The following is a 27,913-nucleotide window of genomic DNA, read 5'->3' as shown; positions in this document are numbered from 1 at the left end:
CACCCGCACATGGCTGCTAGTCTTCCCCAGCCACAGAGAGCATCTAGTAGGAACTTGTCTCGGTTGCGGCACCGGTCATGGTCATTGATGGGCATTAAGCTGCGTACTATGGAGTGAGGACGTCACCCTCGACGTAGTTTGGAAAGACGGGACCCTCATTCATGATGAGGTCAAGGAAATAATCGACGATGATCTGATATTGCAGGTCGCAAGCTCTTAGCTAGCTGCAACTTTCTGTGTGTGTACAACTGGACTATGGTTGCATTTCAATCTTTGAAAACCAAAGTCAAATACTATGCCGGATAGAATCTCAAGGTTTCTGATAACGTTCATGGCTGGCCTGACAGCTCCCAAACGAGACGAAACGTTAAGACATTGTGGACGATTTGACACCTGTCACTTCCCCATGTCATTGGACGGAACGCGCAGGCGTGTAGTTCGTGAATGTGAAACCTTTCCGTGGCAGTCCACAGCCTCGCGCATCGCTCCCGTGCGGTCTGATCTAGAGGGATCCAGCTCTACAAAAGCGTACGCACCGGGCGAATCTCATCCTCGTGGGCTTAGCGCCGTCACAGGGGCTTATCCTGTTCTCGTCGACATCATCACGGAAGCTAAGGTGTGGAGTCAGGTGGGATGGGAATGCGAACATGGCGTCTGAGACACTCCCTCAGCTGGCAATTTTGACTTCCACGAACGGGGCTAGTCTACATTCGAGGAACACCAGTTCGGGGCGTGTGGTGTTGTGGCAATCCAGCGACGAAAGGCCACGATTGTTCCCAAAAGAGTGATTCGTGAGAGAGAGTCGGAATTTCCTAATCTAACGGTGTTACATTCGCGATTCCCTGCATTCCTTCCCCAGAAAACCACCGTTAGAAAGCAATAACAAGAAGCTCAAAATTTGTGACGGTTGAGCTCTGGAGTAATTGTGGTCATTTCCGGCCTTTCTTCCACATTCATCTCCCACATGTGCTTACAGCACCTATCTCGACATCGAGCTAACAGCGCCCTGTCCCCATTTCTTAAGCTTTCCGGATGCTACCTTCGCTTCAGCCCCAGCCTCTCGGGTTGTCCGCTTTTGTTGATCTCGAACTCACCCCCGCACAGACATGAGACCTGTCACAGTATTAGGTATCTATCGTAAGTGTCTTTTTGTTCAATAAAACATCACAACCCAGATCTCTGCTGGGTATTTACAGATCAGCCAGCCATCGGTACGCCGCCATCTGAGGGCCTGTCAGCTGAGAGGCCTTTGAAGACCGAAAGCATCGCGGCCTGATCTTAGATTGCCGACCTCAGATGGTTTCCGCGAAGTTTCGGGAAGTCCAAAGGAGCTGAATCTCTCAGGCAGCCTTAAAATTATTTGTCCCGTTCAGATCCCGAAAGACTTGTTTCAGCATCTCGTCTTCCACCCGGGATGCTAGAGAACATCTCTGGCGGTTCAGAATCCGGGCGTAAAGCACTGACGTTAATGCAAAGCACGCTTGGCGTTAATGGAGGATCGTGAGGTATGACAGACTGAAGTAACAGGTGCGGCCTGGTGATGGGGCGCGGCCGGGCGAGACGCACCACGGGCACGATTGGCGCTGATCCTACTGTTCGCTGCTGGTATGTTGACTGACGCGTGGAGGCCCGACAAAGACGTGCCCGCCTACATTCGTGATAATAAACCATTGCATAGCACGTGACGTACTCAAACAACTGCGATATGGCATTAGTAAAAACGTATCCAGAATTTTTTCCAACTCTGCTCATATGCGGACTTTTTGATCGGCAGATAAAGGGAAACAAGAATGGATTGACACATGATTCGCTGTGACCCCTCACGGGAGTACGTACTTTTGTAATGATGCCATCTCGAAGCTGATGGGATACGTGTAGTCTTGATAGATCTGGCGGTACTGGGGGCCTGACAAACACACTTTCATAGAGCTCGAAGTGATCACCACACTTCTTTGAGAAGCAAGGTTACATACGCGTGAGGCATTCTTGTTGAAGTCGTCAAATAAAGTATTAAGTGATATTTCCCTTTCTCAATGACGTCGTGATCGACGCATCGACGCGGAAGCATTATGTCTCAGCTATCTACCCAGTTCCGTTACTTTGCATGAATCGCACATCTCATATACGTAGGCAAGTTCAACACCATTCCAGGTTCCATCTTGTGTCCACTCAAAGCCTCACTACCTTGGGAGGAAAAGTTTGGTATCATCTTGGCCCACGATGTTGATGGCACATGTGTCCATGAGTAAGAGAAACCCTCCTTCTATTCCAGTCGCGTCATTCGCCCGTCGATTCATCCCGCCTCATTGGCCCCATCTCGTGAGAATAAGAACCATCAATAACCTTTGTGTAAAAGTTGGGTGGATCACCGCCACTCCAAGTACGCGTCAGGTATCTCTTGACGAGGTATGGCAAATGCTCTCTGAGCTGGAACCGTACGAAGTCCTTCTTTGGCACCGCATAGATGAGACTCAGCTCTTCAAGGCTTACCTGCTTGGTTTCCTCGACGAGCAAAAAGACCAGAGCAAATGCCACGAGATTGAGTCCAGCGAATAGCGTTAGCGTACCATAGGGCTTCAGCGCGTCATTGACAGCTGGAAACACGATCGTGAGTATACCCGCAAAGAAAAGATTGACTGAGATGGCGGCAGAACATCCCTGGAGTATCACGTTAGTCTCGTGCAGGGCGTTGCAGAGATCGATCTATCTAGAACTTACAGCCTCACGCTGAGAGAGGGGAAAACTTCATGCGTAAGGTGTTAGTACTTTAGCCATCAAATGAGAGATCTGACATATTTGTAGATAATCTAAAAGACAGTTACCTTTCGGAAGCAAGTGTGAAGGGGATGGGCCCTGTAGTCACGAAGTTAACAGATGCTTTAGCTCCTTAGTTACTACGCGCGCCACTGACCAAGTCCTGGTGAGTACACAGCTGCAAACACTGACACGGCGTTAGTCATCCAAACAAACGTTTCTGCCATCTTGGAGTCTCACAAAAGATGAACAACGCCACGATTCCAATTTGGACGGGTCCCTTAGGAATTAGGAACGACATGGCCGCTGCGGCCAAAAGAATGCACATCAATGGCAGTGTGACGAGTAGCCACCGCCGTCTCCCGAAGACGTCAATAGATCTGGCAATTTGTCAGAAGGAGCTTCTTCAAAACGGTAACAAAAACTCCGAATCTAACCTAATTGCGAGAAGGCCGAACAGGAAATTGATGGCACCTGTTTATCATGCCAAATAAGTACACTACTGGTATATCCCGGTGACGGAGAGAGCTCAGAGTCTGACTTACCAAAGCCTAAGCTGTAAAGCATGGCGTTGCGAGGGCTCGGGTCTCCTTTGATGAAGAAATTGTCTGTTGGCATGGTAAGCATGAGCCGCGAAAATTGTCATGCGGGAGATGACTAGTCATACTTGAGTAGAAGGCGAAAACATTGACTGAAAATATTATTAGTTAGTTCAATCCTGATACGCCAATCGAAGGATATAGAATCTTACTTCCACAAAGCTGCTGTGCGAGAGCCACTATGCACGTGCTCCAGACTGCATTTCGCAGTCGTGGAGTGGTCAGGAGGTGGCTGTATTGCCGATAGGCATCTGATAAGGCGAATGACATGTGATTCGCGAATGTTAGACCCTGTTTTTGGTTCTCCGTAGACACGCCTGATTCATGAGGCGTCTCCGGTAGATTCTGTGCCTCTTCGTATTCAACGTTCATGTGGATAAGGTAAATATCTCGAAGAGCTTGAAGCTAGTTTGTATGTTTGATTTAGTAAATTACAGTGGGGGAGTATCATAACATGGAAACCAACCTGTGTGTTCCGGACTTTAGACAGGATTTCATAGGCACGCATGGGTCGATAGTTTGGTGTGTTCTTCTGCATATAGAATCGCGGGCTCTCCATGCAATATGCTAGTGCAATGAGCGTGAAAACGGCCGGGACCATGGGAGCGGCTAAGATTAATCGAAGCGCCAAGTCGCCTTTGACATCAAGAGGCACAGTACTGTCCTTTGGTTCAAGTGGAAAATCCAGAGCCCCCACAGCCCCGGCAAGGATTAAGTTGATGGCGTTTCCTAACATGATACCAAAGGCAACCCTGCCATGTGTGATATCGCCAATGCGTCAAATTCTCTGAATAGAAATGTTTAATCGAAATGAAGTGGTCAGGGGGACTTACCATAGTTGCCACATTAGGATAGAAGAGCCTCTCCATTGATCAATCGCAGTCTCAGATGCCAAGATCGGCGTGCTGACGGCTTTGATACCCATCCCTTGAAATTTGTCAATTGAACGTATCAGTCGGATCTCATGGCCTTGTGGCGACGTGAATTGTATAGGAGACACAGAATATGGAATTTTCGACTCACCAATGCCGTTGACAATCCTAACACCGAGAAGCTCCTGCCATGTGTGCACAAATCCAGAAGCCAAAGAGCTCGCAAAGATTAATGCGGCCGCAACAGCGATAGCACCTCGTCTCCCCATCCAGTAATTTAGCGGGAGTGACATCGGAGCGCCTAAGATAGCAGCGGCTAGGAATGGCGCCGAGTTCATTCCACCGAGCTGCCACACCAAATCACTCCGATCTGTTGTGCTAGAGACCTTTTCTTGAAGAAGTCTCGCGTAGATACTGCCGGCATTGATCGAAGCTTGAACATGGCCTTGTAGCAGAGCTGCTAGTGCCACAGTGACGACAATCACCGTCATACCACTTTGGGAGAATGCTTTGTCTCTCTCTGCCTTGAGCGCTATTCGTTCTTTTGGTTTCAACTTAATGGGTAGAGAATCTTGCAAGCCCTCGTCTGTATATGCCCGGATCTCCTTTGACACTTGGGCTGCTCTGAGGATTCGTTGGAAAGGAACACCGGGTAAGTTCTCGGCAAATTGTCGCACATCCTCCTCTAGCTCATCATCGTCAAGATGGACTGTTGTAATGGTCAGAATGAGAAATCTTACTTTCAGCGTCACATGTCTGAACAAAGACAAAGCCGTGACACTTACCTAATGGGGCTTCAATGATAGCTTCCGTATTGATATTTCTGCGGGAAACTTGTGCCCGAAACCTGTCGGCGATGGATGTGGTACTTGCCATGGGCTCGGTCATTTTGATGAGGTATGTATGCTCAGATTGCGGACAGAAGCGGTGGTTAAGCTTGGATTCACGAACTCAACTCCTAAGAGAACAGAGCACTTGCCTGATTACACCAGCTAGTCTTGTCAAGGTGAGTTGCTGTCAGCTTTTAATCTGGGTCTACCCTTATTACATAATTTTCCTGGAAGGTTGAGGTGGATTGGATCTGTGATGACATCCAGGGAGGCTGTGAGGCTGTCAAGTGTCAAATGTGACGACAGCCGGCATACAAATGCAGAAACCAAGAAAAGGCAACCATGAGGCGTTCTGGGTAGGCAAAGGGGCTTACTCCCTTGCCAAGTCATGTTCAGCTACCATTGACCAACGCTGGCAAATTCTTCCAATCAGATGAATAACATGGCATGAAGATTTGTCAGACACGAGGTGTGCAGCTCGTAAATCTGTGCATGTAGCTTGCTGGAGAATAGCACTCATAAAGCCTTCGTACTTTGGCGAAACATCTGAACATGATGTGCGTGAGTGCGAGGTGTGGGAATTCAACCCTAGTGATATAATGTATGGTGAGTGTGCCAACGCGGGGAGACCCCGCCCCCCACAAGTTGCCCCGGAACCAGGGATTGTAAACCATTGCGTTGGATCACTCGTGCCATTGGGCCATTCAGACGTCAGTCAGCCTATGATTACTTCCTGCGGTAAGCGGTGAGGGCGATTTGTAACTCTTAGCTGAATTCTACATACCGGTGTGAAAAGTGCAGAGACATGCAGAAATACCTAAATCATGGCATGTAGGAAAAGCAGCCTTGTCATCAATCGAGAACCTACACCGCGGAACAGCTAGTGACGCGTATGAGCACATGCCCATGCAGTTCGCCCGAAACTCAGACCTACTGCGGATGCAGTTTCTGTGGTTTATTGTCGAAGTAGAAGTAACAAAGTTGGCAGCCTAGCAGAACGTGGCTTGCAAAGCTGGCGCCCCCCGTCTATTAGGTACGCTGTCGTCTGATTTCTTCGAACTGGCCAATGAGCTAGGACTGTGACGTGAAAGTATCTGATGCAGAAACTAGTAGGATGAACATAATTACCCTCTCCCTCGGAACCTTCGAACCTTCCAGTTCTTACTGCCAATCCTAGGTACGGTCGCTAGTGCCACAAGAGAGAACCCTTCGTATCGGCACTCACCATGGAGGCAGCAGCAGCTGTAATCGGACTTATTCACCCAACCTGTAAGGCTGCCTTGAAGATACATGAGATCATTAAATCGGTCAAACATTCGCAGAGCAACTTATCGCGACTTCAAACGAGAATCGAGGCCCTTTCCAGCTGTTTGACGCTGCTTGGCGATGAATGCAAAGAGAGAAGGAGGGCCCACCTCTTGAAATCGGAAGACGAGCATTTCACATGCATCAGAAACATCATAGAAAACTGCCGGACTTCACTTGAAACTCTCGCCGATCGACTGAATAAGATTGAAAGCAAACCGTCAGGCTTTTCTCGCAACCTGCGGATGGCATGGGACCTGGCATTTAGTCGAGACGATGTTCAACAAGCGTCGGAAGAAATTAGTCACTACACTTCCGTGTTGAACCTCAGTCTTTCTACCCTGTCACTGTGAGGAGGATACCACTGATGATCAACGGCCGTAACTAACATCTTTTCCCATGTAGTGCACAAACATTGGAAGCGAAGCAACCGCATACCGAGATAATAGGGAGGGTGCAATATGTTGCGCGCAGACTCCGTGTCGAAGTCGAAGTCTCTCAGTGTGATACCTCACTACCTGGCCCTGGTTATGTAGCCATTGGAGGTCAAGAAATCAATAATCCGATTTTCGCAAGGACTATTCAACAATGGAATAGGTCAGCAGTCAGTTTAGCGGAGGAGGTTCTCCTCGAAGGGAATCAGGACCTGAGGATCTCCAGACCTAGAGTACATGGCAGTATTCCTAGAGGTTCCATCTCTGGTGAGCGCTCAGAGCCTCAAGAGCAGGAACCCTCTTTCAATCCTCAACTGCAGCTCTACAAATATAAGAGGACCGTCGAGATTGTAGAGCTATTGCGAGTTGGCGAATTATTCGAAAATGCCACTCAACATCTCCAAGACGCGGTGAGCATACGCAAGCTGCTGGCAGAGGCAGGGAAGAAGGAGTTCAATGAACTAGAACAGCAAGATCTGGATGAACAACTCGCAGATCTCAACATCATGTGTGAGACTGAAGTAGGAACCGCAAAGGCAAGAAGAATTCTGGAGGCCTTGAACCATCAATGCGACATGCAACAACCAATTGATCTAGGCCGATCGTCCAGGCTACATCATAAACTTGGGAAGCTACTATTCGATGGCCGATATTTGCTCGGGGCTTGCGGACATCTTCAGACTGCTATAGAGCTTCGACTACAGGAAGATCCTAGGGACAGGGAGAGAATTATGGAAACTTACGAACTTCTGCGTCATGTGCAAGGACTTCGTGGTAGCCACGCCGAATTCCTGGCTACAAAAGACTGGGTTGAAGAGGAAATTGGACCTGTCGAAGACTCGCCTCACAATGAGTTTGATGCAGCCTTGTTTTGGGCTCACAAGAAAGGTTTCCACGAAGCTGCATTGGATGACATGAACTTACCCAAGTTTGATGTTTGTGATTCCCAAAAGCGACCACTTTTATTCGCCGCCATCGCAGACGGCGATATGGAAGTCGGGGTCCTCGAACAAATTATTCAGTACTATCAGAATCTCGAACTTACCGACAGCAACGGAGAGACACCCCTAATGGCGGCGGTGACGGCTGGCCACGTGTCGGCGGTGCGTCTTTTACTAGAAAGCGGTGCTGATTCAGACTTCAAAGATAAGCACGGCCGTCACATCCTTTACAAATGCCAGACAGAAGAAGTGGCCGAGGAAATCTTCACAGCAACTTCTAATCGGAGACTCAGCGTCACTGCGGAGGCTAGCAGACTCCGGCGTGCTTCAACGGCCCGCTTGGACATATCACCTGTTCAAAGTAGAGCCAGTGATACATCTCTTTCGTCGATAGATATCAACTCTCGAGACTTTTATGGTAAAACGGCGCTTTACCATGCATGCGAAAAGGGGAACAAGGATGTTGTATCGGTTCTTCTCCAATCCTTCAAGGCAGATACCGAGATCTGTGGTCCAAGAAAGTGTACGCCACTCATGGCTGCAATCCAAGCACAGTCCAACGTTAGAAACGGAGGAACGCCTGGGAGTCAAGCTGCCTTTATCAAGAAGAAGGTCGATATTATTCGAATGCTGGTAGCACATGGTGCTGATCGGAAGGTTCCATCTTCCACGCTTCGAAGTGCTGGTGTGGCACATGTGGAGATAAAGAAGATCTTGGAGAGTAAGGTGGGACCGCAGGGGAGTACGAATACTCTTTCTAGTATAGCAGCGTCTGCAAGTAGTGGCGTTGTTGAAGAAGGGTGGCAGATGGTAGCGAGAAATGATGCGAGGCACACAGGCTTGGCCGCTTGATTGCACGCTGGCGGTTTTGAAGGAGAGGGAGCTCGCAGATTCGACTGAATACATCAGGCTTAGATCTCTTGGTGTCGTGGACGTTGATAGAGACATGTGGAATTTGAGCATCTTATCAGTACCATACCTGACTTACGATACTCTATAGAGTCGTAGAACTGTCAAGTGTCGGCTTCCAGGGTCTGACTGAAACTGCCAGCTGTGAACATGCTGTCCAGCATCATCATCAAGGGGTAAAAAGCCTGTCTGCCTTTGTTTTGCAACAAGGGTCCTGACAGGTCCTGACAGCGTTCCCCCTCCTCCAAGAATTACCTGTGTCTAAAGCGGGCATACAAGCACGAGGGTTACATTCCATATGCGCCTCAAAGTGCGAACCAACGTCAAGGCCGCTAGACTTATCTACCCGAGAAGCGAGTGATCAAAGATCGGCTCGAACTCCACTGTGACCTCGGACAGTAAGGGAAAATCGACACGTCTCAATGAACCGGATCTAATAATCCCCGGGGCGCGACCATCAAGGTCCTCGAATCCCAAGCCAACATGACCCGAGATCTTGGGCGCTAGCAAATGCAAGTCATCGCAGAATCGTCTATAGCCGCCTTGAAGCTTATTTCCACTTGAACTTGCCAAATGATTCTCTTTGAGGCAAGGAATATTGGAACCAGTGGCTTTACGCAAAGCTTCAAGTTAGCTAAGAGCAGAAAGTCATGTGACTTTTCAATAAATGAGACTGCCAACACATTGGTAATTCAGAGCTTTGAGTACTATCAGGTACCGTACTTAAATTGACTTGCCTACTTCAGTGCTTTAGATATAAGTCAGGACTTTTTTCTTCCTGGTCTCAACGGATCAAGTCTGGAAGAAGAGAACATCGAGTTAAGCATCGTTAATATCTCCAGCCCCAACAATTGATTCTACGCCATTTACCGAGTTTTGACTAACGAAGGTTGCCGGGCCGGCATCCCACTCACGCGTGACGCTACATGATTAGCCTGGCGTGGGGCCGATCGCCATCTCCGAAGAGAAACCTTACAGGGAACATGGCAGTCAGGACTCAAGCGATCAAACAAGATGGCAGAGCACGCCCAGCCATGGATGTTATCGCATCAATCAGCAACTCCCCGCTTCGCCAAGACAACTGATTGCATTGTTCGTTGCCAAGTCTTTGAGCCGGCATCCAACCATAAGCACATGCCTTTCCCGTCATCTTGGCCCAGCTCCTCATTGCCAGGGTCAATCTCGGTCTTGAAAAGAAGTTGGGAAATTTGCGGCGCACTGCTGGAAGGTTTCGGCAAGTATCGCATTTATTCGACAAACTATTCGTCAGCGCCAATGGGAAGAGGTTGAACGGCTGGACTGACGTGCTCAATTCGGTTCTTGGGGATGCGTCAGTGAAAACCACTGACCTGCCACCCTACATACCAATGACCCTGCCGCCTTGAGGATGGGTTTGGAGTTTGGGCGAACACCCATTTCACAGTGACACGATGTTCTTGATCTAGCTGACCGAGTTCACTAGGCCTCGACTGCAGTGCAACGCTATAGCTGCAGCATGCAGGCACACACGCGAGAGGCTTACGAGCGGCAATTCGGGGATGATTGTCAATGTGATCCGTGCAAGACTCACATTCATACGTCCTTTGAAAGCCGGGGACTAGACAAGTCACGGAAGGCCAAATCAGCCTTGAGCGCTTGACGAAGAAATAAATATCGAGGCTTCAAAAGTAACTTTATGGCTCTCGTAATACTTTCTTGCGGCATTCGGAGAGAAGGGGACAGAGAGGTATGGTATTCAACGGCCCAAGGTCCGATTAGACTTGTTTCTCTCAGCCACTCTCGACAAAAGCCCCTCTCGTAAGGCTTGGCACCTGCCCGATAGAGCAACGATGATCCACAGAGTCTAGAGGGGGAAGATCCGCCGGTAGCCCAGAGCTTGTCGCATTTCCACTTCTTCCGTGCTTCTTTCAAGCTCTACGCCTGCTCCGCGTCGCCCCCCAGTAATTGACCTGCTCTCCGCGTCCTAGTATTGGCATCGGTTGAGGATTGGGCTTTAACCTTAGACCAACATTCGCAATTCATTCTAGCAAAAGTACTTGCCAAGAACAACCGACATCGTTCACCTGCCAGAGGTAGCATCGCCCGCGACGCATCGATGCCTCAGTAAAGGTGCCGGCCAAGAAGCAGGCCTACCAGACCCTTGGACGCAATTCATCCAAGCCGAATTTTGTCCCGCCACTCTGAGCATCTTTACGACGTTGCGAAGCTATCCAACCCTGCCACGCCTAGGTTCCTGCGGCGAGCCAACCGTAAACACGGCAAACGTCTCCCCCCCTGCGTAGGTCTACTGCTATGCGCCAGCACGAACCGAGCTCGCAAACTCCCCCGCTGCCCACGATGCTGTGTCACTGCATGTCGTCTTATCGCGCAATTTTGTTTTCGCCGTATCCAGGCTCTTGGCGCGCCGAGGAGGCGTAGACACGGAGCATATAAAAGTCTCCGCCATGCCGCTGGCGTATACGGCTTGTCTACTCTGTTGATTAGTCCATTCGTTAAGATTCTCCAGAAGCTATTGACAATCATCTCGTGCCTCAATTAGCGGTTGAGAATAGCTTCCATACGCGATGAAGACCGCCACCGCCCTCGCCGCTGCGCTGTTTGCGCTACGATCTTTCGCAACCGATCCCCTCACAGCAGATAAGGCAGAGGCTGACATCAAGACCGAGGAGTGAGTCTTCCGTACCTCAATTGGAGCCTATGCAGATGACTAACGTGATATCGCCAGGCTCGAGCGCAACCTCTGGAACTTGAATAAGATTGCCCGCGATAACGGCGGCAACCGAGCCTTCGGTCTGCCTGGTTACAAGGCCTCCTCTGACTACATCCTCGAGCGTGTACAGGGCCGCTTCTACAAGCAGCTCGACACCAAGGTCCAATACTTCAACCACACCTTCTCCCAAACGCGGGAGATCAGTGTTACCGGCCCGGACGGTGAAGATGTCTACGTCGTCGCTCTTCAATACAACCACCCGACAACTCTCCCCGGCGGTGACACGGCCCCTCTCATTGACACTCCCGTCGATGACACCAGAGGTAGGAGGAATCTATCAACTGAGTCATTGCGACAATAACTGATTGAACCACACATAGGCTCTGGCTGCTTCGCTGACCAGTGGGCTGGCATTGATGCCACTGGCAAGCTTGCTCTTGTGAAGCGTGGTGTTTGCGCCATTGCTGATAAGCTCAAGCTCGCTAAGGCTGCCGGTGCTGTCGGTGTTATTCTGTACAACCAGACCCCGGGCAAGGACATTGGCTCTGCCACCCTCAGCGCTGAGAACCTGGGTCTGCTGGTGCCCGTGGGTCTCATTCCCCTTGAGGATGCTACTGCGTGGAAGGCGCGTCTGGCTGCTGGCGAGACTCTCGAGGTCAATCTTCTCGTCGATGCCATTTGGGATGAGCGCGAGACCTGGAACATCATCTCAGAGACCAAGGAGGGTGACCCCAACAACGTGATTGTTCTTGGTGCTCACCTGGACTCTGTTCAGGCCGGACCCGGTGTCAACGATGACGGCAGCGGTACCACTGCTCTTCTCGAGATTGCTGGATCCTTCAAGAAGTACAGCGGCTTCAAGAACAAGGTTCGCTTCATCTGGTGGGGTGCCGAGGAGTCCGGTCTCGTCGGATCTCTCTACTACACTGCCCAGCTTTCTGAGGCCGAGGCCGATGCTATCCGCTTCTACTGGAACTACGATATGATCGGTTCCATCAACCCCGTCTACAACGTCTACCTCGGAGACAACGAGGGTGACAAGTTCGGCGCCCAGCCTATTCACGACTACATCGCGGCCCAGGGCAAGCCCGCTGCCTTCGGTGGCTTCGGCTCCAGCTCTGACTACGTCGGCTTCCTCCAGCTCGGTATCCCCTCTTCCGGAATCTTCACCGGTGCCGGCGCCCCCACCGACCCATGCTACCACTTGGCCTGCGATACTCTCGACAATATTAACTGGGACGCTCTCACCATCAACGCCAAGGCCGCTGCCCGTGTTGCCGCTGACTTCGCCAACGAACTCCCCGCTGGTCTGCCTCGCCGTGCTACCACCACTCCTGCTCGTCGCAGCCGTGATGCTATTCGCCGCGAGTTCCAGAAGTGGGCATTGGCTTCTGAGCAGGCTGAGCATGCTAAGAGCTGCTCCCACGGCGAGCACAACGTTTACTGAGCGAGCCAAATAGCAAGTAGTATAGCTACATAATATTAATGTCATCATGATAACGTCCAAAAAGGCTTGATTGAGTGGTTCAAACAACGTCTACCTATACAGAGTTATTGAAACGCCTTGTGCCTCGTGGTGAGCAACTAGGTATTCTAAACACCAAGTCGCCATTTCCGACGCTCAGACGCGTGGTGAGACACTTGGAAATTTCTGGTCCAACATCTCGATACTCTAACTTCTAAGTAGCTAAAAGACCCTGGTCCATTGGTGGTTCCTCGACCACCCACTTGGTGTCTAAAAAGAGGAGATCTACCTACTCCACCGATGATTGGAGGTTAGGTAAACCATTGTTCACCCTTCATAGGTAGCCATAGCTTTCGCAACGAACAGAGTCCCCAGTAGGTTTCTATTAAATTTCTGTTGTTCTCTTCACCGTGCAATAGACACTCACTAACCTGTGCCATTTGAGGATGAAATCAGGAATTATTTCCAAACCGGCGAAGAATCAACGTAGTCGAGCACAAATGTCTCTTGGCCATCTTCGTTGGTAGATTGATCTTTCAGATTCAGCGATGTCCTCCGCCCGGCCTCAACATAACCATGAAGTCTTCCTGACGTGCAGGAATAGAAGACCGCGTGAAGAACCACTCAATCAGCCCAGCATATTAGTGCTTCTCTGTTTTGATTCCGGCGGTAGAAACCCTCCGAGATTCTTATTCCCCGGAAAGCGTCCGGGTGGTTGGCTGAGCTCGTCATCGCCCCCTGCCTCTGTCGCCTTATCATCCCCCGCGATCCCATCTCAACTACTATTGGCCAAACTCGTCGGAATGACCCCGATGGCTCCAGTACGACGCCGGTTTGCTCTGCAAGATGTTCTCAATGAGACGGGAGCATCAATCTGTCGCCCGAGCCGCGGCACTTGGACTTTTCTACTTTTGGCTTGCATGTCCGTGTTGATCATTATTAGTGGCCATTCCGTGCTATCAGTGCATGTCTGCATATTTACGTGCAGAGATATCATTCAGTTGGCACATCAGTGTAGGGTGAGGAGCACATACTAAAGGCAGTTGCGTCCTGCTGAGTTCTGCGGCTGTTGATTTTGATCTGCAACCTTCAACTTCGACTTTACTCAAGGCGTTATTTCCGAACGTCCACGATGGCAGAATCATCGCCTCAGCCTTCAAATGCGCCCTTGCGGTCATTTCGCTCTTTCATCTGGGACACGGATACGCACCTGAAGAGTCATGAGGAGCGTGTATTGCTTCGCAAGTTGGATTGGTCAATCTTGACCATAGGATGCTTAGGCTTCTTCATGAAGTATCTCGACCAGGGAAACCTCGCAAACGCCTACGTCTCAGGAATGCAGGAGGACCTCAAGATGTTTGCCAATGAGTATACGTATGCTCAAATGGTTTACACCTGCGCCTATGCTGTGATGCAAATTCCAAGTACTTTGATTGTTCAGAAGATTAGGCCGAGCATCTGGTTGGCCGCAATGGAAGTCGGATGGGTATGTCTTGCCCCTCTTGGGAGATCTCAAGCACGCTTGCATGCTGACACTATCGTTCTTCAGGGTATCTTTACATTTGCCCAGGCAGGGACGCAGAACGTTGGCCAGCTCTACGCATTTCGCTTCCTTGTCGGATTCTTTGAAAGCTCTTTCTTTCCTGTCTTACTTTATGTACTTGGAAGTTGGTACACCAAGACTGAGCTTGCAAAGAGAGTCGCCATATTTCATATGACCGCTCCTCTGGGATCGGCTTTTGGTGGATACCTGCAAGCAGCAGTTTACAAGAGCCTCGACGGTGCTCATGGCCACGCAGGGTGGCGATGGTTGTACATCGTCTGCGGGGTGAGATTACTTCAAGTTGCCTCTTCAAGTCGGCATTGGACAAGAATTGGACAAAGTTGCTAATCTTATGTGGCAGTGCATGACGATTCCCGTCGGCGTTGCGACCCTATTTGTCTTACCGGACACACCGTACACGACCAAGTCGAAGTTTCTGACCGCCAAAGAATGCGAGCTAGCCATTGATCGAGTAACGAAGGCCGGTAAAGCGGCACCTGCAGGAGTCACCTTGGCTACTTTCAAAAGAGTCCTTTTGAAGTGGAGGTGGTACGCTTTTGTCTTGGGCTACGTCGTAAGAAGCCACTTCTATTCAAACGCGGCATCATGTGTATTACAGAGACCTAACTTACCATCAGCTCTACGGTGAATCTTGCCAATCGGGTGGATATTTCGCCATCTGGCTCAAGGCAGAGAAATTTTCGGTTGTAGACAGGAACGTCATCCCAACCGGCTCAAAGCTCATCAGTGCTTTCTGTATCATTCTCTGGGGGTTCCTGTCGGACTACACGGGAAGCCGCTTTGCATTGATCATCTGCCCATTGGTACGCCACGATCCCAAAGATCAAGAACTTCTCTGCAGCATGATTGAGTCTGACATCCTCGTAGGTGCTGGCCTTGATCCCAAACGGCATCTTGGCTTTTTGGCCGCAAAGCGTGCAGCTGAAGTTGTTTGCTTTCCTGACGAGCAGTGTGCATCTCATGACGGCGGTTTTGTAGGTCTTTGCCCTGGACATCATGCAATATTACATATCAGACCGATTCCTGGCTGACAAGCAATTTTTCAGCTACACTTGGGCGAATGAAATATGTGCCGGCGACAATGAGGAGCGCGCTTTGGTCATCAGTAGTATGAATGGAATGCAATATGCCGTCGACGCATGGCTTCCCCTTGTCATTTTCCCGCAAACCATGGCTCCAACCTTTAGTGAGTTCTCGAAGACGTTTACTTTGTCTCTATCAACAGTCGCGAGCATCAAGTATCAGTTACAACTTGCAGGAGCACGTTCTTGATTGGCCATCCTTGAGCTCTATGCACGAACGACTACTAATGACTTTTTGGCGTTCAGGATACGGGTTTCCTGCAACGTTTGGTTTCATAATTGCCGCAATCATTGCAGTGGTTGGTATCCGCCTTCTAGTCTTCCGAGAACAGAAACGAGGATCTCAGGATGGAGAGACAACTTTGGAATCTGGACAAGTGGAATTCCATCCTGAAGGAAATGAAAGCATTGGGGAAATTGACAAAACCGACAAGAAGTAGAGCGTCAATACGGTCATCCAGTACGGTGGTTAATACCCTGAATCATCGCCAGTAGTATGAGAGATGCTTCTAGTCTAGACGATAGTCGCGACCAAGGATCGTCAGCTTACTACCAATCTCATAAGTTGCAATTCATTCATCAGCTATCTACGGAAGACCGCACAGGAGTTCCATATGTGTAGAGTGCTGATTTTATAGGGAATGCCCGACGCCTCCCTCACAAATGCTCAAACCATATCATTGTCTCTCTGTGCATGCACAAGCCATGCGCATCAAGCTCTTGATGGTCTGACACCCCTTACCCACACCAAGTCTCAGGCCAGTCAGTCGGTGTTGAAGTCCCAGACCTGAATCAGACTGTGGATCGATGAGCCCCTTTGTTGTGGTCAGAGCACGATTGATTCTCACGTTATACATACAGCATAGCGAGCGGAAGGTTCCAGCATTTCTCTTATTCGAAATAATTGAGTGTCGTGGGCTCTCCAGCACTTTCCAAGTTTCCCCCCTCAATTCTTTTCCAATAATAATACGTAGAGACAACTGGTTCGCACAGGCCTTTCGCAACCAGCCATCATAATTCTCGCTTTCAGCCAGATCATTTCGGTAGAAATGGTTCAAGTGGGAGCCGAAACTTTCATGATGGATCCACATGCAACTGAGACACAGCCTGTTGCCTCCATAGCCTCTCTGGTGATGTTTGACTTTTTGATAAATCAAAAAGGCCAGCGTTGCTACATTTTGACTCTGCCATAAACTGAAAGAGATGATGAGCTTGTAGGTGCACGAGTATGATGAGAGAGACACCGTACGGTTACTCAACTGGCTAGTTGTTCGCTCATCTTCGAGATTTGGAGTCCCAAGCGAATTCAAACTTTAAACCGCACAGGCCATGGACACAATTTAGTTCAAAGAAGTCGGAGGAACTTTCGACCCGTTACATGTTCACTTTGTAAGGCTTCTGCCGTAAGCAAGCCGTCTCACTTCGGGATGATACAATCGGTCAGGCCTTGCACGTCTCGCAGCAGAAGACCGCGTCCCGCCTTGTATCACGAAACACAAGTAAGAAGTCAGGATCATCAAGCAGTCCTAGCCGTAGCAAGCAACCAACTGTTGGCCTCTGCACTCATGCTCAAATTGCACTATGTACTCCATAGTTCACTGAACATTGGCCGTGCGTGCCCTTCAGCAGCTTCGTACAAGCTAGGGTCAATGGCACTGCTCGTCTCGGAATCTAGTCACCCCGCAGCCGGCGCATCCGAGTACGTGTTTCATTGAGCTGGGATAAGCTTCGACAATCAGTGGTTGATAAAGCTAGTGACCGGCACGTATTTCTTTGATGCAATCTAGTAGTGCTAAAGCTGCGTCTTTCATCGCATTTTCGGTCAATTCTCACCCCAAACTTGCATTTGCTGCCCTGCACGACACATCAAATTGCCATTGCGACGCGAAATTCTCAGACGGGAAAATACTATCACCCCATCCATTGAAGAATCACGGGACTCTCTTCTCGCGGACTGCATCTGACGACTGGAACACCATGGCCTCTCAACGGATCACAATCAAGGGCTCCGCCGCAGTCCCAGGCATCTACCGACTCATCATTATGACCCTCGAGCCAGTCTTCGCGCTGCTCGGCGCCGTCATGGTTCTTCACACACCGAATCAATACCTCGCCGGAATGACGCGTAACGCCTTCGCATACGAACCCAACACGCAATTCATCTACACGCAGCTTGGCGGCGGCTGGCTACATTTCGCGTTCACCGAGGGCGTAGTCATGCGGGTATTCGACGACCTCACTCTCTGGCGCGTTCTCTGTGCGGGTATGCTTCTGAGCGACGCTGCTTTCTGCCACGGTACTGCGCAAGCCGTCGGGGGCTGGGAGATTTGGCTGGACAGATCCACGTGGACTGTCGAGGACTACGTTGCTTTCTTCACGACGGCGCCGATGGTCTTGGTTCGGATCCTGATTGTCCTGGGTATTGGTATCAGCACACCGAAGGAGGCAAAGGGCAAGGAGAACGAGAAGCAGCTTTAGAGAGACTTGGACCGGGTACTATGAAGCCTATGGGGCGATGCCGCTAGGCATACTTGCTGTACAAGATTAGTATGCAATTCCACCTTCAGGGCATGCAAATTCTACATCTAAGAACGAATTTATAGGACTACTTCCCGCGAATAAAATTAAAAAGACCTGCGCTCTGCTATGCTGGACATTCAGGATCTAATCGTATGCGCTAATGCGACAAGTTGAAGACGAGTGACGTCAGCTTTTCATGCATATCACATGAGATTGATGCAAGTAGCTCGTCTCATCGGCAGTCAAGGTCGGTGCTTCTGCCGAACCTGTCGTAAGGATTCGTTGACTAACTCACGCAGACTAACGTTAACCGCTGAGTCACGAGCACTCGCCTATGAGGGAACGCTTTGAAGGCTTACAGACTAGACCTTTTTCTAGGACCCCCCGGAGAATTGTAGTAGGGGTATTCTTGAGGAGTCGCAGGACTGTGCATTCCACCCTGTCTATCCAACGATGTCTCGGACAACTAGCTTCACCTATGTTTGCTTTAATCATCATATTCAGGTCCAAGATATCATAAGTACTTGACAGTTTTGTAGCTCATGTTCAAGGTCCGGTCACATAGGAGAGTCCCAATGCCTCACGACGTCCCTTACTGTTGGGGTCCTGGTAAGGCGCTTCACCAATTCCGACCGCCCGGTTTCCAAATCTTTCTCCTTGTTCATCATAATCGAAGGTTGCTGTGTGGAATGTGCTTCTGTTGTCCCAAATGGCTGCAATTCTCTTTAGTTACTTGCACATCCATCCATAGTCACAGATTAAGCAACTTACCGATGTCATTAGCATTTTGCCACTTGAGACGGACTTGTATATCATGGTTCTTTTGCAAGATATCCAGGAACCAATCCAACAGGTGCTTGCTCTCCTCCGCCGTCACGCCGTTGATGTGCTTCACGTGGCCGCCAACAGGGAAGACACTCTTCCAACCCGAGACAGGGTTCGTTCGTACAACGGGATGGACAGCTTTGAGAATACTGCCAATGTTCTTCGGGTTGCCGCGCGGCTTATCATAAAGCTTGAAGCCGCCACGCTCGGCAGCGGCTGCAAAGCCAGGCTGTTCGAAAGTGACCGTGAGGCTCTCCAAGAACTTCTGGTATGGAGTGCTGAGGCGGTCATAAATCTCATATCCGGATGCCCAAAGAGTATCTATGCTGTTTTAGCTTCAATTCGGTGACTTTGAGACCTATCATGCGTGCTCTACTTACCGCCGCCAGTCTTGGGGAGCTCAACAAGGCGCAAAGATGAGTAGTCGGCCGGGACAGGTTCAAAAGCAATATCACTGTGCCATTGTGCTGTCGACTGCTTCTTGGGGCTAAGCTCTTCACCCTCCAGAGGCTTGCGGTAGATCTTCTTGTGCTGCACAGAGCTGATGGTGCTGATCTCCGGGTCAGCCCCACCCAGTTCCCGCTCCGAGTTAAGGATCGGGTGGATGTGGAGCCCGGATTCGGAGGGTCGACCAGTGAGCTCTCCCAGTCGGAGGATCAGTTGCTTTTGCAGATCATTGGTCAGGTTGTCCTGAGCACGAAAGAAGACGACACCACGTTGCGAGACTGGACCACACAGTCAGTTACATTCGCCGCTTCACACTCATTCCTGACTGCAGCGACTTACTTGTGATGGCAAGATCTCTAATCAACTCGTCGGCGTTGGGGGCATTGAGCCAGTCAACCAGGTTTGCCTTTGGGAACTCGCGACCGATGTTCGGGGTTACATCAAAGGACTCATATTGTTCCAATGAGTTCGATGACTTCAGTGGGGTCGGAAGTGAGGTCTTGGTGCTGGTATGAAGAGGTACCTCGGTGTCAATAGCTGTAGGAGCCATGATTTCAGCTGACGGAATGCTTCAGATTTTGAATTCAGATGGTATATGCGATCGATAGTTTTGTCTCTTAATTTGCTTTTTCTTCTTCTCCCAACCGACGTAAATAATGCCATTTTATAACTCGGCCGGCTCGCTCATGATGCGGAGTAGTGAGGTGCAAGCTATCGCGACATCCTGTCGGCGGTTACGACTTTGAACTCCCGATAAAGCGACATCCGGTGAGAGTCCATCGCTCGGTTGTTCCCCGCATTCTATGTACAGGTCGTAGGTTAAGAGGCGCTTTGGGATGGTGAAAGACAGCGAACCCATTTCGTGATTGATCACCCCCTTTACACAATGGCGTGGATCCGGCAAGAATGATGTGATCAAGGTTTCGTCCCACCGGATTGGCCAATGATTGCTCGCCTATTTCACCTCTTGAACAACCCTTTCATGAACAAGCTTCAGCTCCTCGATTAGAAGGAGAACTTTCTACTTCAGAATACCTAGCATATGCATTAGTTTGAACTGCTGGTGGCTGGTGGTTTCCGTGGGGGCAAGCTGATGCAAGCCCGCGTAGGTGCTTTGTCAACCCGCACTCCAATAAGTGACGATATTCATATTCACAAGAATTAGCAGATATTCCATCAGAATGATTAATGGATAGATGATAGTATTTGATGCGGTTTTGGATGTTATTTTGCGCAGTTGAGTCTGAACCTAAATGCATTGATAAGGGTCTGGAGTGGTGTCTTGCGTCAGATCCCTGGCTTATGGCGAGCTCGCAGAACGCAGCCCAACCCAGACTCGAAGGGACCTCTGAATAATCATTAAACAGCCGTAACATTTGCGATAGCGGCGCTTGCTTTTGTTCATCGGTTCTTATTCTCTAGTGAGCTGAAGAATCCAGACCGAGAGAGTTGATACTCTGCACAGCGACCTCGGATGGCTACCCCCACTCCACCCCATCTCAGACAAGGATGCAGGCGAGCTCAGACTGAAAGGGTAACCTGTCGTCCGACGCCCGCGCTGGATGTTACGCTTCCAGATATTTGCAGAAACTTGTAGGATCCCCTGCGAGTGGGAGTACATACATGGAGTTTGCCCAAGGGTGAGGACAACAGAGAGGTGAAAGGAGCTGATGTAGGCAGGCATTTCCACCGTTACTTCTACGGCAATACCCATGGAAATGATGGCAGATTTGGAACTCACTCACCGAAAATAGTGGGCTTACTTTTCGTCCCGTAGAATACTGGTAATTGTAGGTCAACCACGTTGATGTCGAGACATTCCCGATCGTCCGTTCGGGCATGGCTTACTTCATTAGCTGCTCTCCCGCATATGGAAGTCTATTTTTCCCCCCAACAAGCCACACACCCTTTAAAAACCCGACAACAAGGATAGTTTCTCTCGCGAGTCCCTTGGGAAGCATTTGAGCATTGCCATATGGATAAGATGTACCCGAGATCCAGACCCCTACATCCGCAGAAGACGCCTGCGCCTGTCTCCCTTGCAACAACGTGATACTGTGGATCGCATTCGCCATCGCAGCATACCTAGTCTAGCATGAACATGAAGTCCCGGTGGCGGATGAGATCCACGATCCCGAAATTTCTGACGAGATCCGCCGACCCGTCTTTTCTTCGTTACAGTGCTTTATATAGCATTGAGGTGAAGCTCCGAGGAGACATCATATCCGGCACTCATCACTCAGCCTCAACACCAAGTCGGAAGGACGACATCATCGTCAGTAATCATGGCGACCGTTCTGGCAAAGAACGCCTTCCAAAAGGGGGAGGCAGACCAATCTGCCGTATCTCTTGAAGGCATCCCGGCTCTCGGGGCTCCCATTGAGGAGAAACGGTTTTGGTTCCAGCGGAACAAAGATTTCGACCCTTTCGCCGTCGCTACTCAGGTATGCAGAACCCTGGGTTTAGATGCACGTTTTGAGAAACCGCTAACTCTACCATAAAGCCGAGTGTTTTTGACGACCCAGATTCAGCCGAAAAATATCATCCACGAGAAGACTGGTAAGTCTTGAGAATGCCCGAAATACATATCGCAGAACTGGATCGTTTCTAATCCGTTCAATATCGTACAGGGAGAACTACCATCGCTTTGACCCTCTTGCTCGATGGACATGGGCCGAGGAATATGCTTTGGGTGAGTAAAGTTACCCTTTCTCCCAACTACCTTACTTGCGGTGCGCTTGTGCTTTATTAACTCTGAGAAAAGTTCGAAAGATCGATATACGTATTATGATATGGGCATGTATCATGTTCATGGCGCTTGAACTGGATCGAGCAAATATCAGCCAAGGTGCGCTCGATTCATCTCAACATCCGCAATTGCAGGTCTAACACGTGGCTATCATAGCAAACACGGACAATATGCTGGGTGATCTGAAGATGAGCACCAATGGTACGTCGTAAACTACAAGTATTGGTGTCGCAAACGGATAATCACTGACGAAGCTCACAGACTTTAACCTCGGAAACACCGTTTTCAAGCTTGCGTTTCTTTGCGCAGAGTTGCCATCTCAGCTTGTTTCCAAATGGGTTGGCCCCGATCGCTGGATCCCTGCACAGATGATCCTTTGGAGTATCGTAGCCAGTTGTCAGTTCTGGCTCAACGGAAGAGACTCATTCCTTGCCTGCCGTGCATTGCTGGGTCTGCTTCAGGGGGGATTCATCCCCGATGTAAGCTGTCTCTACCTGTTCCAACTGACTTCCCATGAAGTCTTCTCAACTAACATCCAATGACTAGATCATCCTCTATTTGTCGTACTTCTACAAGCATCACGAGCTATCGCTGAGACTTGGCTTCTTTTGGACCGCCATGAGTATCGCGGATATTCTTTCTGCAATCTTTGCGTATGGATTGCTCCACATGCGTGGCGTTCAAGGACATTCTGGATGGAGATGGTTATTCCTCATTGAAGGGCTGTTGACACTGGTCATTGGTATCTTCGGTTTCCTTTTGATGCCAGCTGGCCCTTGTCAGACTGCAAGTTGGTTTCGCGGGAAGAAGGGTTGGTTCTCTGAAAGGTGAGTTTGACTAGTGCTTTCTGGCACGGTGTGCTTCCAGAGAACGAACTAACAAAAGACACAGAGAGGAAGTTATCCTTGTCAACAGAGTTCTGCGCGAAGACCCAAGCAAGAGCAGCATGCACAACCGCGAGCCAATCACGCCAAGGTTGCTCTGGGACAGCCTCAAAGATTACGATCTCTGGCCCTTGTACATCCTGGGCCTCACTTTCCAGATTCCCATGACACCCCCGTCACAGTACCTCACCCTGACGTTAAAGAACCTCGGCTTCGACACCTTTCAAGCGAATCTCCTCGCTATTCCGTGGACCGTTGGTCACAGTAAGGACACATTACATATCTTCAAAACCACTGCATCTGGGAGACTGACACGTGCGATAGTGGTCACGATGCTGGCAATCACATACCTGGGCGAAGTCATCGGCGAACTCACCTTTGTCTCGATGTCTGGTCAGGTGTGGGCACTCCCATTTTTGATCTACCTCAATGTAGTCGACACATCCGGGGTCAACAGATGGGTTCTTTACTCCGTCATCACGTTGCTTCTGATGTATCCGAATCGTAAGTTGCTTTACTTCATACGTGCATTCAAATTTATTGTGTCAAATTATTGAAACTAACTGGATTTCAGCTCACCCTATTCAAGTAAGCTCAACAAATACCGGCTGACAAAACGCAATGATTTGATTTGTTATCGGCTTCAATCGCTGTGTAATTGCTAACTACAATTTAGGTCGGATGGAACAGTCGCAACTCCAACACAGTTCGGTCAAGAACCGTCTCAGCTGCTTGTTACAACATGTTTGTACAGACGGATGGAATTATTTCTTCCAACATTTACCGATCTGGTAAGCCTCTCAGTTGGATATGGCACACGCACGAAGTCGAAATACTTACTAACTCTACAAATAGACGATGCGCCACTGTACAAACGCGGCAATAGGTCTCTTCTCGGTATTGTTTGCATGAACTTGGTTCTTTACCCATTGGTGAAGGCTTACTATGTGTACCGGAACAAGAGACGTGACCGGATCTGGGAAGGTATGTCGGAAGAACAGAGACTTGCATACTTGGAAACAACAAAGGACGAAGGCAATAAGCGATTGGATTTCCGTTTCAGCCATTGAGAATACCATGTTCGCATATGTTCTGTAGATCTTCTCACGATCCTTTTGTTGAAGATGTCTTGAAACAAAGTGGCATAACCGCTCTTGATGAATCTCGCATATATACTAGAATACTTAGACGAACGGGAAATATCACATACGACACGCTTACAGATACGCCATTGGTGACCACGCGTAGCAGGTAATCAAAGAAGGGGATATCCCATAACTGCTGGGCTGGATGACGTTGGTACATACATTTCCAGTTTTCTCTAACAACGAAGTAATTCGGTTGGGTGCGTTGGGAGGGAATGGTGGGAATATCTTGGAGTATTGAGGAACAACAAAGGGTTAGTTTTACCTCTCAGTAACGATACGTACTTATGTATCGACGTCATTCAACAGTCGATGGGATGTTGCGCTGTCTTGGTCAAGTAGAGTTGTTTCTGACGGACATTTAATAATACAATGGATATCAAAGCCGCCCATGCTAGGCCTCAACAATTTCGTTGTCTCCCTTCACTGGAATCAGCCCAATCTTTTCAAACCAGCGTTGGATATACCCATTGACCTCCTCACTCTTGAGCTGGTGAAACCAATGACCGATACCCTCTACGAGATGTATCTCGTCGAACTCACTACTGGGAGACAAATAGCTTCTTTCCGTTGTGACCCAATATTCGCTGTTTCCCATAGTCAACCGTGGGCACTTAATCTTGCCATCGTGTTGAGCCGCGGAGACCTCTCGCCTCCCAATTGCTTCTGGGTCAACTTGGCATGCGTATGACTGAGCCAAGATGACGTTCATATCTCCGGCCAAACGACGTCTGCCTATCCAGGTCAAGTGCCAAGCAGGGACCGTAGGCGGATATAGAGCGGGACCAAAGAGCATGGCAAGGTTCTGCAAAGTTTGCAGAGGATCGGTGAGATACTTGTCCACTGTTTCACTTGGGATCGAGTGAAGCGGGTCAAGTATTACCATTGCCCGCGTCAAATCCGGCCTCACAGTTGCGAAGTGGTACGCCACGGCCGTGCCGAGAGAATGAGCAATGACGATGACAGAGGAGACATCGAGGTGCTGCAGAAGGGCGATAAAGTCCAAGGCAGCGGACTGCGGATAGTAGTCAATGACGGCGGAGTCAGCGTCCGGCCCAGGGTATGAATTGATGTCCGGAGTAGGTGCCGGGGCGGATGAACGTCCCTGTCCCCTGGGATCCGGAGTAATCACGCGGAAGCCATGCGTGAGAAGGAAGGGTACCTGCCAGTTCCAATCGTGGAGGTCGCAGGTGATGCCGGGAATGAGAAGCACAGCTTGTGCATCTTGCGGGCCCTCATCGAGGTAATAGATGGAGATGTTCTCGTTGCGCTTGAAATAGGGCATGATGTGAAAGAATGAAGACTGTATTATAGCGAAGTCTGTCGTGATAATTGGTCAAGAACACAAGATACCGCAGGGTCTGAAGTGAACATCTTGATTATACCTCAAAGAACCGCCGCATTTTATATGAGTGAGAAAATAAGCTCGATTTGGACAAATCTTCAATGAAGTCGGGTGAGGCCCGATTACTTCCGCTCGGGAGATTGAGGGTCAGGACTTATTGACCTCCTGACCAGAGTCTGACCGCTGTGCCCAATCATGAGATGGCGTTTTCACCAATGCGGCATTGCCCAGCCCGCCTCCATCAACGACGCCAGAAGACTCCCCAGCCCCGAAATATAAGATCGGCGACTGTCGGGGGGACTTCTACAGCAACACGGGAGAAGATCGATAGTGTATCCCCGTGAGTTCAAAGTAAAACTTGTACTATGCTTGACGCACCTTACCAAACAGCTGCTAGATTCCGCGCAGAGCTAAGGGATGTTTTCACGTCGTTTATTCGCACGGATCTAGACTAGGTAACACATATTGACAAAAGTACTGGTGTCAAAAGAATCTAGCGTCGCACGGCAACATAATTCATCAGGTTGTGAAAGTTTAGGACTAGGACCTGTAAATACACTTGACTTGTTGATATGAAAGATAGTTGGCAAATTTCATCTAAATAAAATTCTACATTTAGTCCTGTATACGTGACTGTAATTGGTGTTGATACTTGATTTTTGAAGCAAGTAGCGATTCTTCAGTTGGTTTGCACTGCTCAATTGTTGGGTGGAGAAAAAAAAAATTCGATAGATTTAGGAGGGCACCCTTGTTGAAACTTGTGGGCAACTTCTTCATTTCGACAATACACAACTGTGCCATCACCGGATTTCAGGCGACCTCTATTCCTCCGTCTTACAGGCCTTGGATGAGGCAGCACATCACGTGTCATCAAAATCGGTCTTTCCACTGCTTACCTTATGACAATCTCAAACGAACATAATCAGGGATGAGGTAGGAATCGAGTAAATCACCAATTCGCTTTCGACAGAACACTGTGAAATGAGAAAGCTTTAAGTCGGCGACCAGCCCTGACTCGTAGCATTGTATAGATCTTCAATATCTCGATTGGCTTCGAAGACCGAACTGATGCTCAAGTTTGGAGAGCCACCGAACCTGGAGCAATCCTTGTGGTTAGGGGTCTGAATCGAGGGTTCGTGCCAATCGAGCTCCCACATCGAACTAAAGTGCTCTCGAGGTGGGCACCTGAACCGGCTGCGAGCTGGGGTACTTCTGTCAATTCAAGTACACGAGAGTTCGAAAATGGTATCCGGGCCTAGTGCAGAGGTGGGAATGCAACGGACGCATTAGGGTCGGAGAAAGCTCCTTTCGAGGCAGCAGGCCGGCCGGCAGCTAATTGATGCTTCCCCGCTGCACGCTGCGAGGTCTGAGTAACGTGGCAAGCTACAAATCATTTTCGACTACTATCTATCGACTTTGACCGTCAGAGTCATGATCAAAAGGATGCACTTGTCATGGAGTTCCTTTTTCTCAATCTTGAATACTAATTCATCGGTGGATTCGTATGCCGAGAGTCACACAGCATGATAAGCGCAGACGGATCGGAAATCTGATTGCCGACCGCCGGAGATCGGGGTCAGTGTGGGTTGAGACTGCATAGAGGCCTGAACATCCGTTGCTTTTTGCGATCAGCTCCGCTACCACTTCCCGGTAGAGCGAGATGCAGTTGGGCGCCGTGCGACTCATCACATATCAGCCCTGCCAGCTATAGGTGCAGCGAAAGATTGTGGGTAGATACGCACCTTGGATGCAATGCAGGTCGATGGTTTTGAGTATTTGAGGAGATAAAGCACATGAATGGTCCTTGGCTCTCATGGGGATTCGGAAGTTGAGACGCAGTCGATCAATCCGATAATGACGTTGCTTGTATTCTGAGACGGTTTGGTCCACTAAACACGAATGTACAGAGGGGAACAACCATTCGATGACCGCAGGGAACTGGGACGCAAGAGTCTCAGTAATGGAATACGATTGACAGGGACGAGCGATGGAGATTCAGTCGAAAACGGACGTGTTTCCTCAAGGCTGAGGTTCATACCTGGGAACCTGTAACTCAGCGGTCAAGAATCGACAGTAAACTGGGACACGGAGGATTGGCCGTCCAGCGCGTGGGAAGAAGTGGCCCAGCAGGGCTAGAACAGTACTCGACTCGAGTCATCAACCTGATAACCGGGCACCTGGGAATGGATGATACCGGCTTGAACTGCCCTAACGAGACCCAATAAACGCCACCAGTTGTCCCACCAGCACTAAGGTACTCCGTACAAGGCACGTCTCACAGGCGAACAGTGACTGGTGTTCAAGGGAGCAATTCCTACAGGCTCCAGGGTAATGCTGCAGTCATCAATGGCAGAGGCGACGGCAAGAATGACTTGATTCCCCTCTCTCAATCTCAGTCTGGCAGGTGGACGGTGCCACAATTACGATCGTAGCGCAAGCGCTGTAGCGGTCCGTCGCCGTCCAGAAGAAATCGCAGGAGAAACCGCAGAAGAGGAATGTACCTTTCCCGTGTCCCTAGCCCGACGGTGCTTGT

At 49.6% G+C, this 27,913-nt stretch overlaps 8 protein-coding genes across 8 annotated transcripts; 5 read left to right on the top strand and 3 right to left on the bottom strand.

Moving 5' to 3' along the window:
• Positions 1 to 2,277: 2,277 nt before the first annotated feature.
• Positions 2,278 to 5,113, bottom strand: CCOS01_04758 (uncharacterized protein; the record flags this gene model as incomplete). The annotated part of the gene is made up of 13 exons (XM_060452939.1): positions 2,278 to 2,658; positions 2,719 to 2,743; positions 2,823 to 2,853; positions 2,912 to 2,941; positions 2,995 to 3,134; positions 3,192 to 3,228; positions 3,300 to 3,362; positions 3,422 to 3,445; positions 3,506 to 3,758; positions 3,820 to 4,105; positions 4,187 to 4,280; positions 4,377 to 4,934; positions 5,011 to 5,113. 13 exons carry the CDS (start codon positions 5,111 to 5,113, stop codon positions 2,278 to 2,280), a joined length of 2,025 nt encoding a protein of 674 aa, XP_060316897.1.
• Positions 5,114 to 6,281: 1,168 nt separating this feature from the next.
• Positions 6,282 to 8,587, top strand: CCOS01_04757 (uncharacterized protein; the record flags this gene model as incomplete). Its single annotated transcript, XM_060452938.1, has 2 exons — positions 6,282 to 6,709; positions 6,766 to 8,587. The coding sequence occupies 2 exons, from the start codon at positions 6,282 to 6,284 to the stop codon at positions 8,585 to 8,587; spliced, it is 2,250 nt and encodes a 749-aa protein (XP_060316896.1).
• A 2,621-nt stretch (positions 8,588 to 11,208) lies between these two features.
• Positions 11,209 to 12,801, top strand: CCOS01_04756 (peptidase family M28; the record flags this gene model as incomplete). Its single annotated transcript, XM_060452937.1, has 3 exons — positions 11,209 to 11,312; positions 11,370 to 11,677; positions 11,735 to 12,801. 3 exons carry the CDS (start codon positions 11,209 to 11,211, stop codon positions 12,799 to 12,801), a joined length of 1,479 nt encoding a protein of 492 aa, XP_060316895.1.
• Positions 12,802 to 13,951: 1,150 nt separating this feature from the next.
• Positions 13,952 to 15,655, top strand: CCOS01_04755 (pantothenate transporter liz1; the record flags this gene model as incomplete). The annotated part of the gene is made up of 6 exons (XM_060452936.1): positions 13,952 to 14,305; positions 14,369 to 14,647; positions 14,724 to 14,936; positions 15,001 to 15,186; positions 15,251 to 15,357; positions 15,430 to 15,655. 6 exons carry the CDS (start codon positions 13,952 to 13,954, stop codon positions 15,653 to 15,655), a joined length of 1,365 nt encoding a protein of 454 aa, XP_060316894.1.
• Positions 15,656 to 17,442: 1,787 nt separating this feature from the next.
• Positions 17,443 to 17,943, top strand: CCOS01_04754 (uncharacterized protein; the record flags this gene model as incomplete). Its single annotated transcript, XM_060452935.1, has 1 exon — positions 17,443 to 17,943. The coding sequence occupies one exon, from the start codon at positions 17,443 to 17,445 to the stop codon at positions 17,941 to 17,943; it is 501 nt and encodes a 166-aa protein (XP_060316893.1).
• Positions 17,944 to 18,531: 588 nt separating this feature from the next.
• CCOS01_04753 (TfdA family Taurine catabolism dioxygenase TauD) lies at positions 18,532 to 19,807 on the bottom strand (the record flags this gene model as incomplete). Its single annotated transcript, XM_060452934.1, has 4 exons — positions 18,532 to 18,698; positions 18,757 to 19,131; positions 19,191 to 19,535; positions 19,597 to 19,807. The coding sequence occupies 4 exons, from the start codon at positions 19,805 to 19,807 to the stop codon at positions 18,532 to 18,534; spliced, it is 1,098 nt and encodes a 365-aa protein (XP_060316892.1).
• A 1,735-nt stretch (positions 19,808 to 21,542) lies between these two features.
• CCOS01_04752 (phthalate transporter) lies at positions 21,543 to 23,960 on the top strand (the record flags this gene model as incomplete). Its single annotated transcript, XM_060452933.1, has 12 exons — positions 21,543 to 21,701; positions 21,761 to 21,816; positions 21,888 to 21,949; positions 22,022 to 22,105; positions 22,163 to 22,207; positions 22,268 to 22,485; positions 22,553 to 22,833; positions 22,898 to 23,154; positions 23,215 to 23,394; positions 23,465 to 23,478; positions 23,567 to 23,681; positions 23,746 to 23,960. 12 exons carry the CDS (start codon positions 21,543 to 21,545, stop codon positions 23,958 to 23,960), a joined length of 1,686 nt encoding a protein of 561 aa, XP_060316891.1.
• A 469-nt stretch (positions 23,961 to 24,429) lies between these two features.
• On the bottom strand, positions 24,430 to 25,320 carry CCOS01_04751 (uncharacterized protein; the record flags this gene model as incomplete). The annotated part of the gene is made up of 1 exon (XM_060452932.1): positions 24,430 to 25,320. The coding sequence occupies one exon, from the start codon at positions 25,318 to 25,320 to the stop codon at positions 24,430 to 24,432; it is 891 nt and encodes a 296-aa protein (XP_060316890.1).
• Positions 25,321 to 27,913: the final 2,593 nt, after the last annotated feature.

The sequence above is a fragment of the Colletotrichum costaricense genome (assembly GCF_030867565.1).
Source record: "Colletotrichum costaricense strain IMI 309622 chromosome Unknown Scaffold_4.1, whole genome shotgun sequence".
In the NCBI taxonomy this organism is placed as follows: Eukaryota; Fungi; Ascomycota; class Sordariomycetes; order Glomerellales; family Glomerellaceae; genus Colletotrichum; species Colletotrichum costaricense.
The sequence above is the reverse complement of the archived record's forward strand: the minus strand, read 5'-3'. Positions and strand labels throughout refer to the sequence as shown.